Source organism: Gasterosteus aculeatus, chromosome 3, assembly GCF_964276395.1.
Source record: "Gasterosteus aculeatus chromosome 3, fGasAcu3.hap1.1, whole genome shotgun sequence".
Taxonomy (NCBI): Eukaryota; Metazoa; Chordata; class Actinopteri; order Perciformes; family Gasterosteidae; genus Gasterosteus; species Gasterosteus aculeatus.
The window spans coordinates 18,531,791-18,544,290 of record NC_135690.1 but is presented as its reverse complement, the minus strand read 5'-3'; the positions used below and the strand labels follow the sequence as shown (position 1 = coordinate 18,544,290).

Genomic DNA, 12,500 nt, shown 5'->3' with positions numbered 1-12,500 from the left:
CTAAACGTTACTCAGTTTCCGGCGGGAAACGTTTCCACCGTAAATCCAGCGACCTTTGGACGAGGCCCTTATGTTTACTGATAATTACCATTAAATCACTAAATTCACGAGTTAAAAGCTTCACTCAACAACCAGCTTTAGTTAAGCTGAAAGCTGGTTTCCTTCAGCGGCTTCAGGACCTCAGAGATTATCCACGACGCTCGAACACGAAGGCTCTTGATCCATCGGACGAGGCTTCCCTCTCACATGAAGGAGACATTTTAACCCGCGGGGTTCCGGTCTTACCGGGGAGGGCGAGCAGCGACTCAAAGTCTCGGCACTCGGCGATGCCGGCGCTGTTCTCGGCGCAGGAGTGCCAGAGGTTCTCGAACTGCCGCTGGGAGATGATGACGCTGCCGGACACGGTGGACATCTTCCAGTAGTCGTTGGCCAGCGCGGAGCCGGTGATCAGCCAGCTGACGATGCACATCACGAACCCGGTCGCTTCCACGGCCGTCGACATGGTGGACGCAGAGCAATCCGACAAATGGCCTCGGGGGGGGGGGGTGACGTGGGGGGTCGGTCTGGAATTAGAGGATCTGCTCGGGTGTTTGGCGGAGGCTCTGGTCTCTCTCGCTCTCCTGCAGTTGTTGATCTGACGCCTGTGGCTCCAACGGGAGAACTTTACCCTCTGAGGGGCCATAAACCACCGGAGCCGCTCCCTGAAGCCCAACCCCCCCCCCCCCCCCCCCCCACACGCCGCCTGCTGCTCAGTATTGATTGCGATGACGACGATGATGCTGATGATGACGATGCTGATGATGATGATGATGATGACAGATGACCACCGCACCTGAAACCACTGAAGGCCGTGCGGCTTCAGACCGGACCAACGGCTCCTGGAGTCTTCAAACAATGAGTCAGAAAGAATCTTCAGCTTCAGCGGTCGAGAGCTTCAGAGGAACCGTTTGTTTATTGGCCAAGCGGAGCTGAAGGTGGACGGACTGGGGGACCAACAGGACCTTCACCAGGTCACTGCTGTTTGGGAGCCATAAACCCAAATGCTGGTTGATTGGTTTCCGTGTGGAACTTTTCACGACGTCACGTTATTTACGTGTTTGTACCGATCTCAACTTTAAGACGAGCCCTCGCCCGTTACTTTGTGGACATTTTGACGCCTCGTTTAGTAAAAAGTCCACGTTCGGTTTGAACTCATCACAAACTCAGGGAATCGTGTATAATATCAAGAGGCAACATTCATTGAAAAACATGTAACTATTTCCTACTTTCACAGCTTGTTTAAATCTGACTAAGCAAAACTTTAAAAAACGAATATCGTGCCAAAGAGTTGAGTTGAGTGCATCAACGTTACCAAATCTAGTGTCTCACTCACACGTTCCAAATAGGCCGAGGAGCCGCCGGATGCAGCTGGTAATAAGGTCACAGCTCGGTTCCCGTTGGGTTTTTGGGGAGTTTTTCCTTAAAGATGCGAGGATGTCAGATTGAGAAGCAAACCTGATCAAGGTACCTTTACATTCCAGGTTGATTCTTTTATAATACATCACAAAGGACAAAGAGGACAAAACAAATGTTGTTAGTATAAACAGAAAGAATATTGAACAGATATTCAGATATCATATTAATGATCCCTGAATGAGCTGCAATAGAAACTGAAATAACCAGCAGCAGTTAGAGAGATAAACGTTTCATGCACATTTGTTTTACTGCTTTACGTCAGTACAAAGTTCACTTTAAACCTCTGCATTCATTTCTGTCTTTATTATTTAGCTGCAGCATGAAAGCATGAGTTGTTCTCATGTGCAAAAGAGAAACTATCATCAAACATTAACACACGAGACGTGAACATTTTCATCATTCATACAAACAAACAGTAAACCTTAATGATCGTGGAGGATATTTTGATCCATGCAGCATGTTTACATATGAGAGCGCATTCATCCTCCTCTGCAGAGAAACTCGACATTTGATGCTTTGCAGGTTTTATTGAATGAGAATCGTTCAGTCGGCGTCTTGGTGTTCGTCGGTCGGTTGGAGAGACGAGAGAGAAGAAGCTTTTCCCTCCAGTGAACCTCTTCGTGAAGACAGAAAGCAGAACAGGAACATGTACAGATGTTTAAGTGGATCATGGGCCGATGTCGGACTGAAGCAGAGATCTGTTCTGCTGTGTTTTACAGCTTTATGGTGACGGTTAATGTTTGATAACCACCAGAGTCCGAAGTCTGTCTCCACGGCGACGCAGCGATCATTAATGTCATCAGACTGAGGAGTGTGAGCGCTGAGGACGGTTGTCAAATGGAGTATAACTTCACCAAAGATCCACGCAAACACGTTTTCAATATTTATTTTGATTCTTTGGGAAGAAACAGGTTTGAATATTAGTTGAAGATACAAAGTGGACAAAGTCGTGGAGACGCCACCCGTTAGTTTGTGTTTATCTGGAAGTGATCACAACCGGACAGAGGAGGACGTGGAGACGTCATATACGTCTCTGATAGAGACCTGTCAATCAGCGTGTAGCCCCGCCCTAAAGCGTCCCCTGCTTCATGGTCTGTTTGACTCTAAATAGACCATAATTCACTAAATGAACATCATGTTGTGTTGAAGAAGACTTCAACACAAACTAGAGACTGAGACCATAAACTCATGTTTACAATGTTTACTGAGGGAATAAATCAAGAGAGAAGTAGAGTCATTTCCTCATAGACGTCTATGGGAGCAGAGGAGTCGCCCCCTGCTGGTCACTACAGAGAAGTAGAGTCATTTCCTCATAGACGTCTATGGGAGCAGAGGAGTCGCCCCCTGCTGGTCACTACAGAGAAGTAGAGTCATTTCCTCATAGACGTCTATGGGAGCAGAGGAGTCGCCCCCTGCTGGTCACTACAGAGAAGTAGAGTCATTTCCTCATAGACGTCTATGGGAGCAGAGGAGTCGCCCCCTGCTGGTCACTACAGAGAAGTAGAGTCATTTCCTCATAGACGTCTATGGGAGCAGAGGAGTCGCCCCCTGCTGGTCACTACAGAGAAGTAGAGTCATTTCCTCATAGACGTCTATGGGAGCAGAGGAGTCGCCACCTGCTGGTCACTACAGAGAATGCAGCTTTAACACAAGGAGCTCTTCAGCTTCCTTTCCTCTCTCTCTCTCTCTCTCTCTCTCCTTGAGCATATTTTAAATGAATTGCATTAATAGTTCTTTCATGTCACTTTGGGTCGTCGGTGTTTCATGTTGTTTGGAGACTGTTGTGTTCAAAAATGAAGTAACGCCGGACGGACAGAGGTCATCGCTGATCAAAAGGTTAAAGTAAAATGTATTTAATAAAAGAGATGGCGTTGTGGTAAAAAGAACATCTCAGCCGAGGAGCCGCTGGTCTCAGCGACCAACAGGCCCCAGGTCAGTCCTTTGACCCCCTAGTGCCCGTCTGTCGCCTCCACCAGTGAACTCGAGAACAATGGTTCCTACAGGTATTTATACCAATGCTTAAAGGTGTGAAAGTCAGTGTCCACACCTCTGGGAGTCTTCTGGTGAGTTCAATGTAACTCGCATTTCGAATGACCCTCAGTCAATATCAGTTGTTGTGCGAGTATTACATGCATGCATTCCAGTTGATTACATTACATCAAATACAATCATAACTGTACATTGGTATTATTCTAGTACAGTTGCAGTATTACAGTGGTTTTACAATATTGTCATTACTTTATTGATTACACAGTTTCAGAATCATGGCTGTATTCTGGTGTCACTATATGCATTTTTATTAATTTTATGAACCGGGTCGTATATTTGTTTCTAATATCCTACAAGACAAAGACACATAAATACACAAAGACGCAGACTGAGATCAGAAAGCGTCTCAGGCGAGTGTAAAATCATTTCTTGCCGTTAGCTGAGTTTCCATTTACACGTTCAGGTCGTCATTTAGAAGTTTCACATGAAAAAGGCCGTCATGAAGGAACCAACCCAGAAGACTTCTCTCGTAGCTGATTGGACGACTGAGGGCTTGTTCTCTTCTTCTTTTGCTTTGTTTGCTGGAAGATCACAAACCTGCGACGGACCGGTTGAGGGTGAAGGAGTCGCTGACAGTTGAACAGAAACACGAGTTAACAAACACCCGGGAATGATCTTCACAACGAGCCGAGTCGTGTCGACTGTGAGGAATCAACAGAAGATGCAGATCGGCCTCGAGGCAGAAGAAGACCAGTCGGACCGGCGGGCCGGGATCGGGCCTCCGCATTCAGACACGCCTCCTTTTCCTTCACAGCGACGGATCGCCGTCACGCTCGCTCGTGCTCTGAGAGACACATCGGACTCTGGATATGAAACAGAAGAGACTATCCGGGATATAATTGTCCTGTTTTTGGAGGATCCTTCTTCTCTCCTCTGGGATGAGCTGAGGGACGGGAAGTGAGATCCTCTGGATCCTCTGGATCACATCTTTGTGGAGTGGATCTGTTCACACACAGGTGGGATTTGAACATGGAGGATCTCACGGGATCCCATCTTCCTTTTTTCACCTTCCTGGACTCTCGGATCATAAAGAAGAGACGCTGGTGATGAGGATGATGAGGATGATGAGGGTGATGAGGGTGATGAGGGTGATGAGGGTGATGTTCCTTCTCAACGTTACAAACTGTGAGTTCATGTTAACGAGTAAGTTTCTACTCTTACGAGTTGATAATATGTGACACGTATAAGGAATAAATAATGCTAAAAGTTAAATAATATGAAGTTCTTTAATCATCATTACGTTGAACACAGAAAAGTTACCTGACAAAATATAAAAAAAGAATAATTATCTAAATCAAACTTTAAAATATATATAATTAACCGTGAAGAAAATATTATTATTGTGATTATTACAGCAATATCTACGTGAATTACACCCCAAGTCAGATAATATATATAATAGCATACCATGTGAGGTTTATAATGTAAAGTGAGGAAAGGCCATGAAGACATCATCACGTCTCCTTAGATTAAGATAATGTTTGACAATTTGGGGACGAACGACTTCTTTACTAACCAGTGAGGTCTGGTATTTCAACCCGGGACTGGTTGTCCTGCCAGCGGCTGTCTGGATGCTGCCGTCTCCCGCCAGCGTCTCCATGGAGTCTGTAGACATGAGACACGTCCTGAAGTGGCGTCCCCTACAAGCCCGCTGCGTCCCCGCGGTCCTTTACAGCGTTCAGTTCCAGGGGTAAGTCCTTCCAGAGACTCTACTGACCTTTAGGATTCATCTGCCGCGGAAAATAGACCCCGACAGATGCAGCAATTGGTTAAAAGGAGGAGATTCATTTATAAAACTATTCAGTTGTGTTTTTTAAGATTCAAGTCTTCAGTAGGAACCAATGGGAGCCGAGAAACACGGACAGGAAGTCAGTCGGCATTGAGAGACGCACCAACGTAATGCTGCTTTGTTTGTTCTGAACCTACTGACAGAAAAGAGAATAGAATAAATAAGGAATAAGAATCTCTGTTTGAAGAAAAAGAAAGATTCATTATCTACATCAACTTTATCAACAACAAATTTTATTTTGAAAATATTCGTCTCCATAAGACAACAAAACATTTTCATTTGATTGTCCAAGTACATGTAGTTAAATATTCCCACGTACGAGTTCTTAATGACTTTCTGTTCATCGATATCTGCACTGCAGTAAAGGAACGCGGTGACGTGATGGACCACGCCCGTCCTCACCTTAGAACCGGTCTGCTCAATTAACATTCCTGCAGCCGCTTTGAAGTGCTGTGTTGGCGAGGTGGGCGGAGCTTCGTGGTGTGGTACAGCCGTTGCCCCCCCCCCCCTACTGCTCCACCGCTCTTCTCTCTTTCTGCTGCACTCAAGAGGTTTGATGCTTAAACATCAAAATGAGAGTTTACATAATTCAAAACAGGTTTCCCCAAAACTCCCCGTGACATATTTGTTCTATGTTCAGGGACATGTGGACTCGTCTCACGTGTCCCAATAGCAGAATACTGGGTTTAGTCTCTGCGTCCTCTTGTCCTTCAGGGAGTTCGAGCTGACCCAGAACCGGTGGGTGGACGCTCCCGACTGCCAGCTGATCCCTCTCGCTCAGTGTGACCTGACCTTTGACCTGGGCTCAGACTCCGACTACAACCTCCGCATCAGAGCGCAGTGCGGCTCCCAGAGGTCGGCCTGGACCGACCTCCAGCCCCCTTTCAACCGCAGAGACAGTGAGAGCGTCTCTGCTTCTATACGGCTAATTACAACTTGTTCTAGGGTGCTTTTACTGTGAAACTCTCACACAGAAACAGGAAGTGGTTATTGTTTAAAAGATGAGTTTGTTTCGCTCTTTAAACAATTGTGACGTATATTTCGACAGTTGGAGACACGTGAAGGATTTATGACTCATAACTGAATGTTTGATCGTGGATCTCGGCAGCGGTCCTGGTGGCGCCGGAGATGGCGGTGACGGTGGCGGGCGACGCCCTGCAGGTGTCCTTCCTGCAGCTTCCTCCCACAGCCGTCGTCATGGTGACGGTGTGGAAGAAAGGCCACGAGCTGCAGGTCACAAGTCTACTTCCTGTCTCCTTTCCTTCTCCCTTCCCCTCCTTTCCTTCCCTCGTCCTCGACGCTCACCTTTTCTTTTTTTTCCCACTTCAGTCTCATTCATTTTGTTTCTACCTTCGTCGCTGTTGATTCATAAATAGCACAATATCAGTTTGTTCTTCGCTGTCTTAAGATTCCACATTGAGAGCAAAGTCTTCTTTGATGCTCGTCTCCTTTTGTCCAATAAGCATAAATAGAATAAATGTTTGTTTCTTATTGTTGTGGTTAAAACAAACCTGTCTGTGTGTCTGTCTGTCTGTGTTTCTGTCTGTCTGTGTGTCTGTCTGTCTGTGTTTCTGTCTGTCTGTCTGTCTGTCTGTCTGTGTGTCCCTCTCAGGCTGCCGTGTATTCGATGCCGGCGGAGCAGGTGGTGCTGCACGTCGCCGCCCTGCAGGAGGGGGCGCGGTACTGCGTCCGAGCTCACACCGTCCTTCACACGCGGAACAGCAGCAGCACGGACACCGAGTGTGTCTCCATCGCAGGACGTACGGGTCTCCTCCCCTTTGTCTCCTCCCCTTTGTCTCCTCCCCTTTGTCTCCTCCCCTTTGTCTCCTCCCCTTTGTCTCCTCATTAAATTCACATCCTCCAATTTTCAAACTGCCCCGACTTTCTCAAAGCAATTTACAAACGTGTTTCTCAGAAAACACGCTCGTACTTCTATAGAAATGTCCCCGTGTTCCGTATTCCTACTTTTCTCTCTTTTTTAAGGATAAATATTGACCACAAATGAGTTGATGAAAATGATTAACTCGAGGAGTAAAGGATGAAAGTCCCCTCCTGGTTCTGCAGGTGCAGACGGCGCCTGGAGGAGGCCGACCGCGGTGAGCGTGAGCGTCGTCCTCGTGGTCCTCGTGGTCCTCGTGTCGGGTTTCCGGTTCGCCGGCGCCCAGAGCGCCTGTCGGACGCACTTCCTCAAAGAGCCGCTGCCGCGCTCACTGGTCCGTGCAAGTACCACATCGTACACGTAACATTCAATACAGCAGAGAACAGGTCTCAGTGCTGTTGTTAAAATACTGTGAAAATAAAAATACAGGGATGGTTAAAAAACAACTTAACTGAGAAATTGATGGATTTTGATACAATATCTAATTCATTTTCAATGTGAATGACTTGTTTGGGGACTCAGGAACCTGATTGGGACATTAAAATCCCGATGAGGCCGGAGGAGGCGGAGCTTTGTCAGCCGATCCACGTGACCAGCTGACGGGACGGGACCGGACGGACGGGACGGGACGGGGGTCATTTCTTGGCGTCATGTCTGGCGCGTTTTACAATTAGACAATGATATTTTTAGTGCATCTTTGTCTCTAAGTTTTTAAATGTACAGTTTGTTTAAGAGGTAGAAATGACTTTCTACCCGCTGAGCAGAAAGATGATGTGATTTTATCCACCTTAAAAGCTGCTCATCCGTCACACAGGCTCACTGGGGCTGAATCAATCCCAGCAGATATTTCATATTCATTCAATTCTAAATATAATATCCTGTTTGTATTGTTACATTAAATAGCCTGTAATTCATATTGAAAACTGCTTTTCGTTGCTCCTCTGATACTGAATGAAGGAGGATGAATTGATTTGTTAGAAACCGTAAATAATGTTTATTTATCCCACAAAGTCATCTGAAGCACACACATTCAAAATAAAAACATTTTATAAATCTTCACATTTAAAAGTTTACAGTAAAACAAACGCTTTGCAAACAGTGTTTTTTGTGTGTAGTATTACGTCTTTGCATCTTGTTCGGTGTCTTGTTACAATAATGTATTATTTTTCCTGATGAAGTGAAGTTGCCTGGATATTTAGATATTAAATGCAATATTTTAAACCAAAAGCTTCTTTTTGGTCTTATTGAAAATACTGAAATCAGATCATCTTGCAGTCGGTTACGTGTCAGGATGTTTGAAAACCTGTGATACATTAAATAATACTATCAGTAATAAACTGGTTAAGTTTACCCTATTCATCTATCTGTGATTTTAATAAGCATCTTACATTCCCCTAAAGAGGTATTTAGTATACTTTACATTTATACAAAAGCATAATGCAAATATAAGAATTATTACGTACAATAACTACGACAGTTCTGCTGCAGGAATCTAAAGAAGTTTGTAGAAGTTTGTCTCCACTGGTTGTTTGTGGAGCTGGTTGGCTGCATCAATGCTGTGTGACGCCTTTAACTACTCCAGGCTCGTAGTACTTCAGGCTCGTAGTACTTCAGGCTTGTAGTACTTCATGCTCGTAGTACTCTGGTAATAAGATCATTACAGCTTTGCTTCTATTGACTACATCGTCTGGTAGAGATTTAAAAGGAAAACTTCCAGTTAGAGTTAACCCCTTAATAATTAGGTTAACCCCATATATATATATATATATGTACACATATATATACACACATATATATGTATATATACACATTAAAAAATATATATATATATATAAAAACATATATATATATATATGTGTGTATATATATATATATATATATATATATATATATATATATATACACACAGAAAAATAATATATGTATTATTATTTTTTTCCTGTATATATATTTATTTATTTTTAATGTATATATATATATATATATATATATTTTATTATTATTATTATTTTTAAATATATATACATATATATTAAAATATATATATATATACACACATGAAAAAAAAATAATACATATATTATTTTTATATATATACTGCATGTTCTCCCCGTGTTTAATAAATGTATTGGAGTAAAACTTACTACCAACAGTAGTTGAGAAGAAGTATTTATGTTATTGCAGTACAGAACTTAAATAGATGTAGTAACTTTCCACTACCGCTAGCTAGCAGCTAAAGCTCGCTGCACAGCTAGCTAGCTACCGTTTGTACCTGAGGTTATTGAAATGTTGTTTAAAACACTTAAAGATTCCTCTCCAGTGAAGACAAACTTCAAATATGGCTGCAACATTTACAAGACAGCCGTCCTCTAGTTCGCATGGACGCAAAGCTTCATTCAGTAGAAACCTTCTCGGTTTGAACTTGTTTTAACGTATCAGACGGCTTAATATAAAAGTAAAAGACAAAAGATCTTAATAAGTTTTGATGAGCTGATGTTGATGCCACCAGTTTACAGTTAGTCGCACAATGTGCACAATAAAAAGCACAATGAGAGGACAACAGGAAGCTCTTCACACATTATTTTAATGATTTATTAATGATTGAATAACTTTCCATAATTCACCTTACAACAGAACAACACACATGAAATAAAATTGTTCAATTATTTAAACTTTCAAATTTCTAAAAATGATTTGAATAGTAGATGAAATTTCCTTTTTTTAAACCTTCTATTAATGTAAACTGGGTGGTATATTGTTTTCATAATAGAAAAGAAACAAACTATGACAAATTCAGGCCAATATTCAGGTTTCATCAACTAATACAGATAAAATATATGTCATCGGTGATGATGGAGTCAGCAGGATAATGTTTACAACAAAGGTCACACACTTGGTCGGAGTAAATCGTAGATAGAACAGAAATAGGAAAGAACACTGCAGGGACACATTTGGGCAAAAAGATGTAACACGTTTGACTCCTTTCAACTTCTCGGCTCTCGGTCTGCAGCTCTGCTTCTACGCTCACGTTTATCAGCGACTGAACTCGCTGATCCTTCGGCCTTCGCTTCACTTTTCTCTCTTTCAAGAAGTTATGAAATTTTAGAAATCTGGAGCCGAGGAGCTTAGAAATAAAACTTATTCTGGTTCATTATGAAACTGAAATGAAGAGCGTGGGTCGAGGTAGTTCATTAATAATCGGTCCAATACTGACTACAAAAGCTGGATTGCGTATTGAAGACACTCGGCCCGACTGGATCTGTTACCATTATTTCACTCATTTTTGATCTACTTTGATATTCATGTATTTATTTGTTACCTTTAGGTTGAAAACTTGACTGAAGTTTTTGAAAAGCTGGATTTGTGCGACTAATTTCTAAGCAGAGGGTCTCGTATTTGGTCTTTATGGAATCGTTTTTGGACTTTTGAAATTTTGACTCGGTTCTTCAGAGTTTCTCTCCTCGTTCTAATTTAGCCAACATCTCTGCCTTTTGCCTCATGGTTGTCAGGGACTCAACTCGTTTCTTCCAGCCTGGCTCGGCTGAAGCTTTCTCCCCCTCAATGAGCATGTCGATGTACTCGGGAGTGGAGAGAGGATTTGGCTTCAGGGCGATCTCTTTCAGTCTGTTTAGAGAGTCGGCAGAAGTCTTCATCAACTTCTCTACTACCTCCTGGACACGAGCATGATCAGCATTGAGTTTTCCAACCAGTTCTTGGACCGGAGCTTTAGCATCTTTGGCTACCTCGTACTTTTTTTTCAAATCGTCCATTGTTGTTTTTACCTGAACTGGCTTATACTCCCATTTGTACTTCTGATTGAAGTGTTGACTCCAGTAGCATTTACTTGGGCACTGTTTACAGTGTCCATCTGGTCCCATTGCGATGCACCCGTGTTTTTCCTTATCATTGGCAATCCCACAATTATCGTGGCAGGTGAAATGACACTGCTGACAGTTGGTGAGGTAAACCCCTGTTCCAGAAATGTCTACTTGGAATGGCTTGCTGACCGTGGTTTCCACCACAAAGTCCTTATTCCTGGTGATCTCGGCCTCAAACGTCTTCAGTTTTTCAGTTGTCTCTTTAATCTCCTCAAGCTTAGCTAACCCAAGTTTCACCTGCTTCTGCAAATTTTCGAGGGAATTCTCGAGCTGCTTTCTCTCTCTGAGGACCTGCTGGGTCATCGTCAGGCTTTTGGTTTCAATGATATTTAAAGCAACAAAGAACCTCTTCATGCTTTTTGACCCCATCTTCCAAAACATTTTATCAAAGCCTTCATCTTCGTCATCGTCTGCTGCAGATGATTTGTTGTCTGCAAACAAGGCAGAATTGTTGAATTTGAAGTGCATGGGCAGCCCGTTCTCTTTGGGACACGGGACCTCTGCAGCATTGATCGCCTCTAGAATCGGAGGTCTCTGGCCGTCTGCAAATGTCACCAGAATGCGGATGTTTTCTGCCACATCTTTGCCAAAGATCGCGAGCACAGAATCAAACACGTACCTCTGTGAGTGCGTGAGTCGGGCTAAAGAAGCCTGAGCTACGAAACACACGGCGTCAATATCGCGGACCCCGTTGGGAGCAGAGAAGAGGTTCCGAAGCTGCTCTATGATCTCTCGGTCTCGGTCTATGCCTCTTGTATCTCCAAACCCTGGAGTGTCGACGATGGTCAGAGAGCAATCCATTGCGAAGCCTTCCCTGTGGTGGATTCTGTACACTGTGACGTCAGAAGTCTGGCTCTCAGCCTGTGATTTGGCTTCACCGTCATCGACTATCTGGAAGCGAAACGAATCCCCCCACTCCACACCCAGAATGTAGTTGATCATCCCGTTGATGAGAGTCGACTTCCCGGCACCAGTCGCTCCGAGGACCATTATGGTGCGATTGGACTTTGGCCGTTTGGCCTCTTTCCCATAATGGAAATATTTGCATCCTGTTATATTGATCTTATTCTCCTCTAGAGGGATTTTATAGATGGATAGAGACCCTGTCTCTTTGAGGAGTGTACTTTTCACTCTAACAGCATCAGCAAGCCGCTTGGGGGGATTGACATGATCAATCACAGCGTGATAAATATTCATTTTAAAGGCACAATGAAACGGTACCAGGACCGGCCCTCTGAAAGCTACAGCTTGTCTTCTGCTCTTGAAGTTCTCTCGGGTCCGGATCTGCAAAATATGACAAATATTAATCATCTTTCTTCTGCATTAGAACGGCTCCAGGCTCAGATTGCTACGAGGAATATTGAACTGAGTATCTGGTGGAATTAGTATTCATGTCACGTTCATATTATCCTTTTTAACACATTGTTGGACTGATTTCAATCAGAGGAAC

The 12,500-nt window shown here is 43.6% G+C and overlaps 3 protein-coding genes across 7 annotated transcripts in view; 1 reads left to right on the top strand and 2 right to left on the bottom strand.

The window, feature by feature from the left end:
• Nucleotides 1-639, bottom strand: part of cldn15la (claudin 15-like a) — a 3,318-nt gene extending 2,679 nt beyond the window's left edge. The window contains exon 1 of the mRNA XM_078099982.1: nucleotides 286-639. Coding sequence (XP_077956108.1) covers nucleotides 286-502 — 217 coding nt within the window. The 5' untranslated portion in view covers nucleotides 503-639. The remainder of the gene's footprint in view (nucleotides 1-285) is intronic.
• A 3,605-nt stretch (nucleotides 640-4,244) lies between these two features.
• On the top strand, nucleotides 4,245-8,399 carry crfb16 (cytokine receptor family member B16). Of its 3 annotated transcripts, none has more exons than XM_040172413.2 (7): nucleotides 4,245-4,647; nucleotides 5,065-5,194; nucleotides 6,008-6,192; nucleotides 6,402-6,526; nucleotides 6,906-7,053; nucleotides 7,358-7,506; nucleotides 7,695-8,399. In XM_040172413.2, the coding sequence occupies exons 1-7, from the start codon at nucleotides 4,551-4,553 to the stop codon at nucleotides 7,770-7,772; spliced, it is 912 nt and encodes a 303-aa protein (XP_040028347.2). In that variant the 5' UTR covers nucleotides 4,245-4,550; the 3' UTR covers nucleotides 7,773-8,399. The 3 variants fall into 3 exon arrangements, with proteins under 3 accessions (XP_040028347.2, XP_040028348.2, XP_077956107.1); XM_040172414.2 differs by having other exon boundaries at nucleotides 4,255-4,629; XM_078099981.1 differs by lacking the exons at nucleotides 7,358-7,506; nucleotides 7,695-8,399 and having other exon boundaries at nucleotides 4,255-4,647; nucleotides 6,906-7,268.
• A 1,351-nt stretch (nucleotides 8,400-9,750) lies between these two features.
• The window catches only part of LOC120816426 (uncharacterized), a 3,942-nt gene continuing 1,192 nt past the window's right edge, over nucleotides 9,751-12,500 (bottom strand). For all 3 annotated transcript variants that reach the window (XM_078099980.1, XM_040172022.2, XM_040172021.2), the window contains one exon: nucleotides 9,751-12,334. In XM_078099980.1, the coding sequence (XP_077956106.1) occupies nucleotides 10,619-12,247 (1,629 nt within the window). In that variant the 5' untranslated portion in view covers nucleotides 12,248-12,334 and the 3' untranslated portion in view covers nucleotides 9,751-10,618. The remainder of the gene's footprint in view (nucleotides 12,335-12,500) is intronic.

Excerpts from the sequence above, each read along its gene's own strand:
- crfb16 (XM_040172413.2), top strand. The coding sequence starts at position 4,551 with ATGAGGATGATGAGGATGATGAGGGTGATGAGGGTGATGAGGGTGATG. Across the intron at positions 5,195-6,007 it reads TACAGCGTTCAGTTCCAGGG|GGAGTTCGAGCTGACCCAGA; the intron begins GTAAGTCCTTCC and ends CTTGTCCTTCAG. Across the intron at positions 7,054-7,357 it reads GTGTGTCTCCATCGCAGGAC|GTGCAGACGGCGCCTGGAGG; the intron begins GTACGGGTCTCC and ends CTGGTTCTGCAG.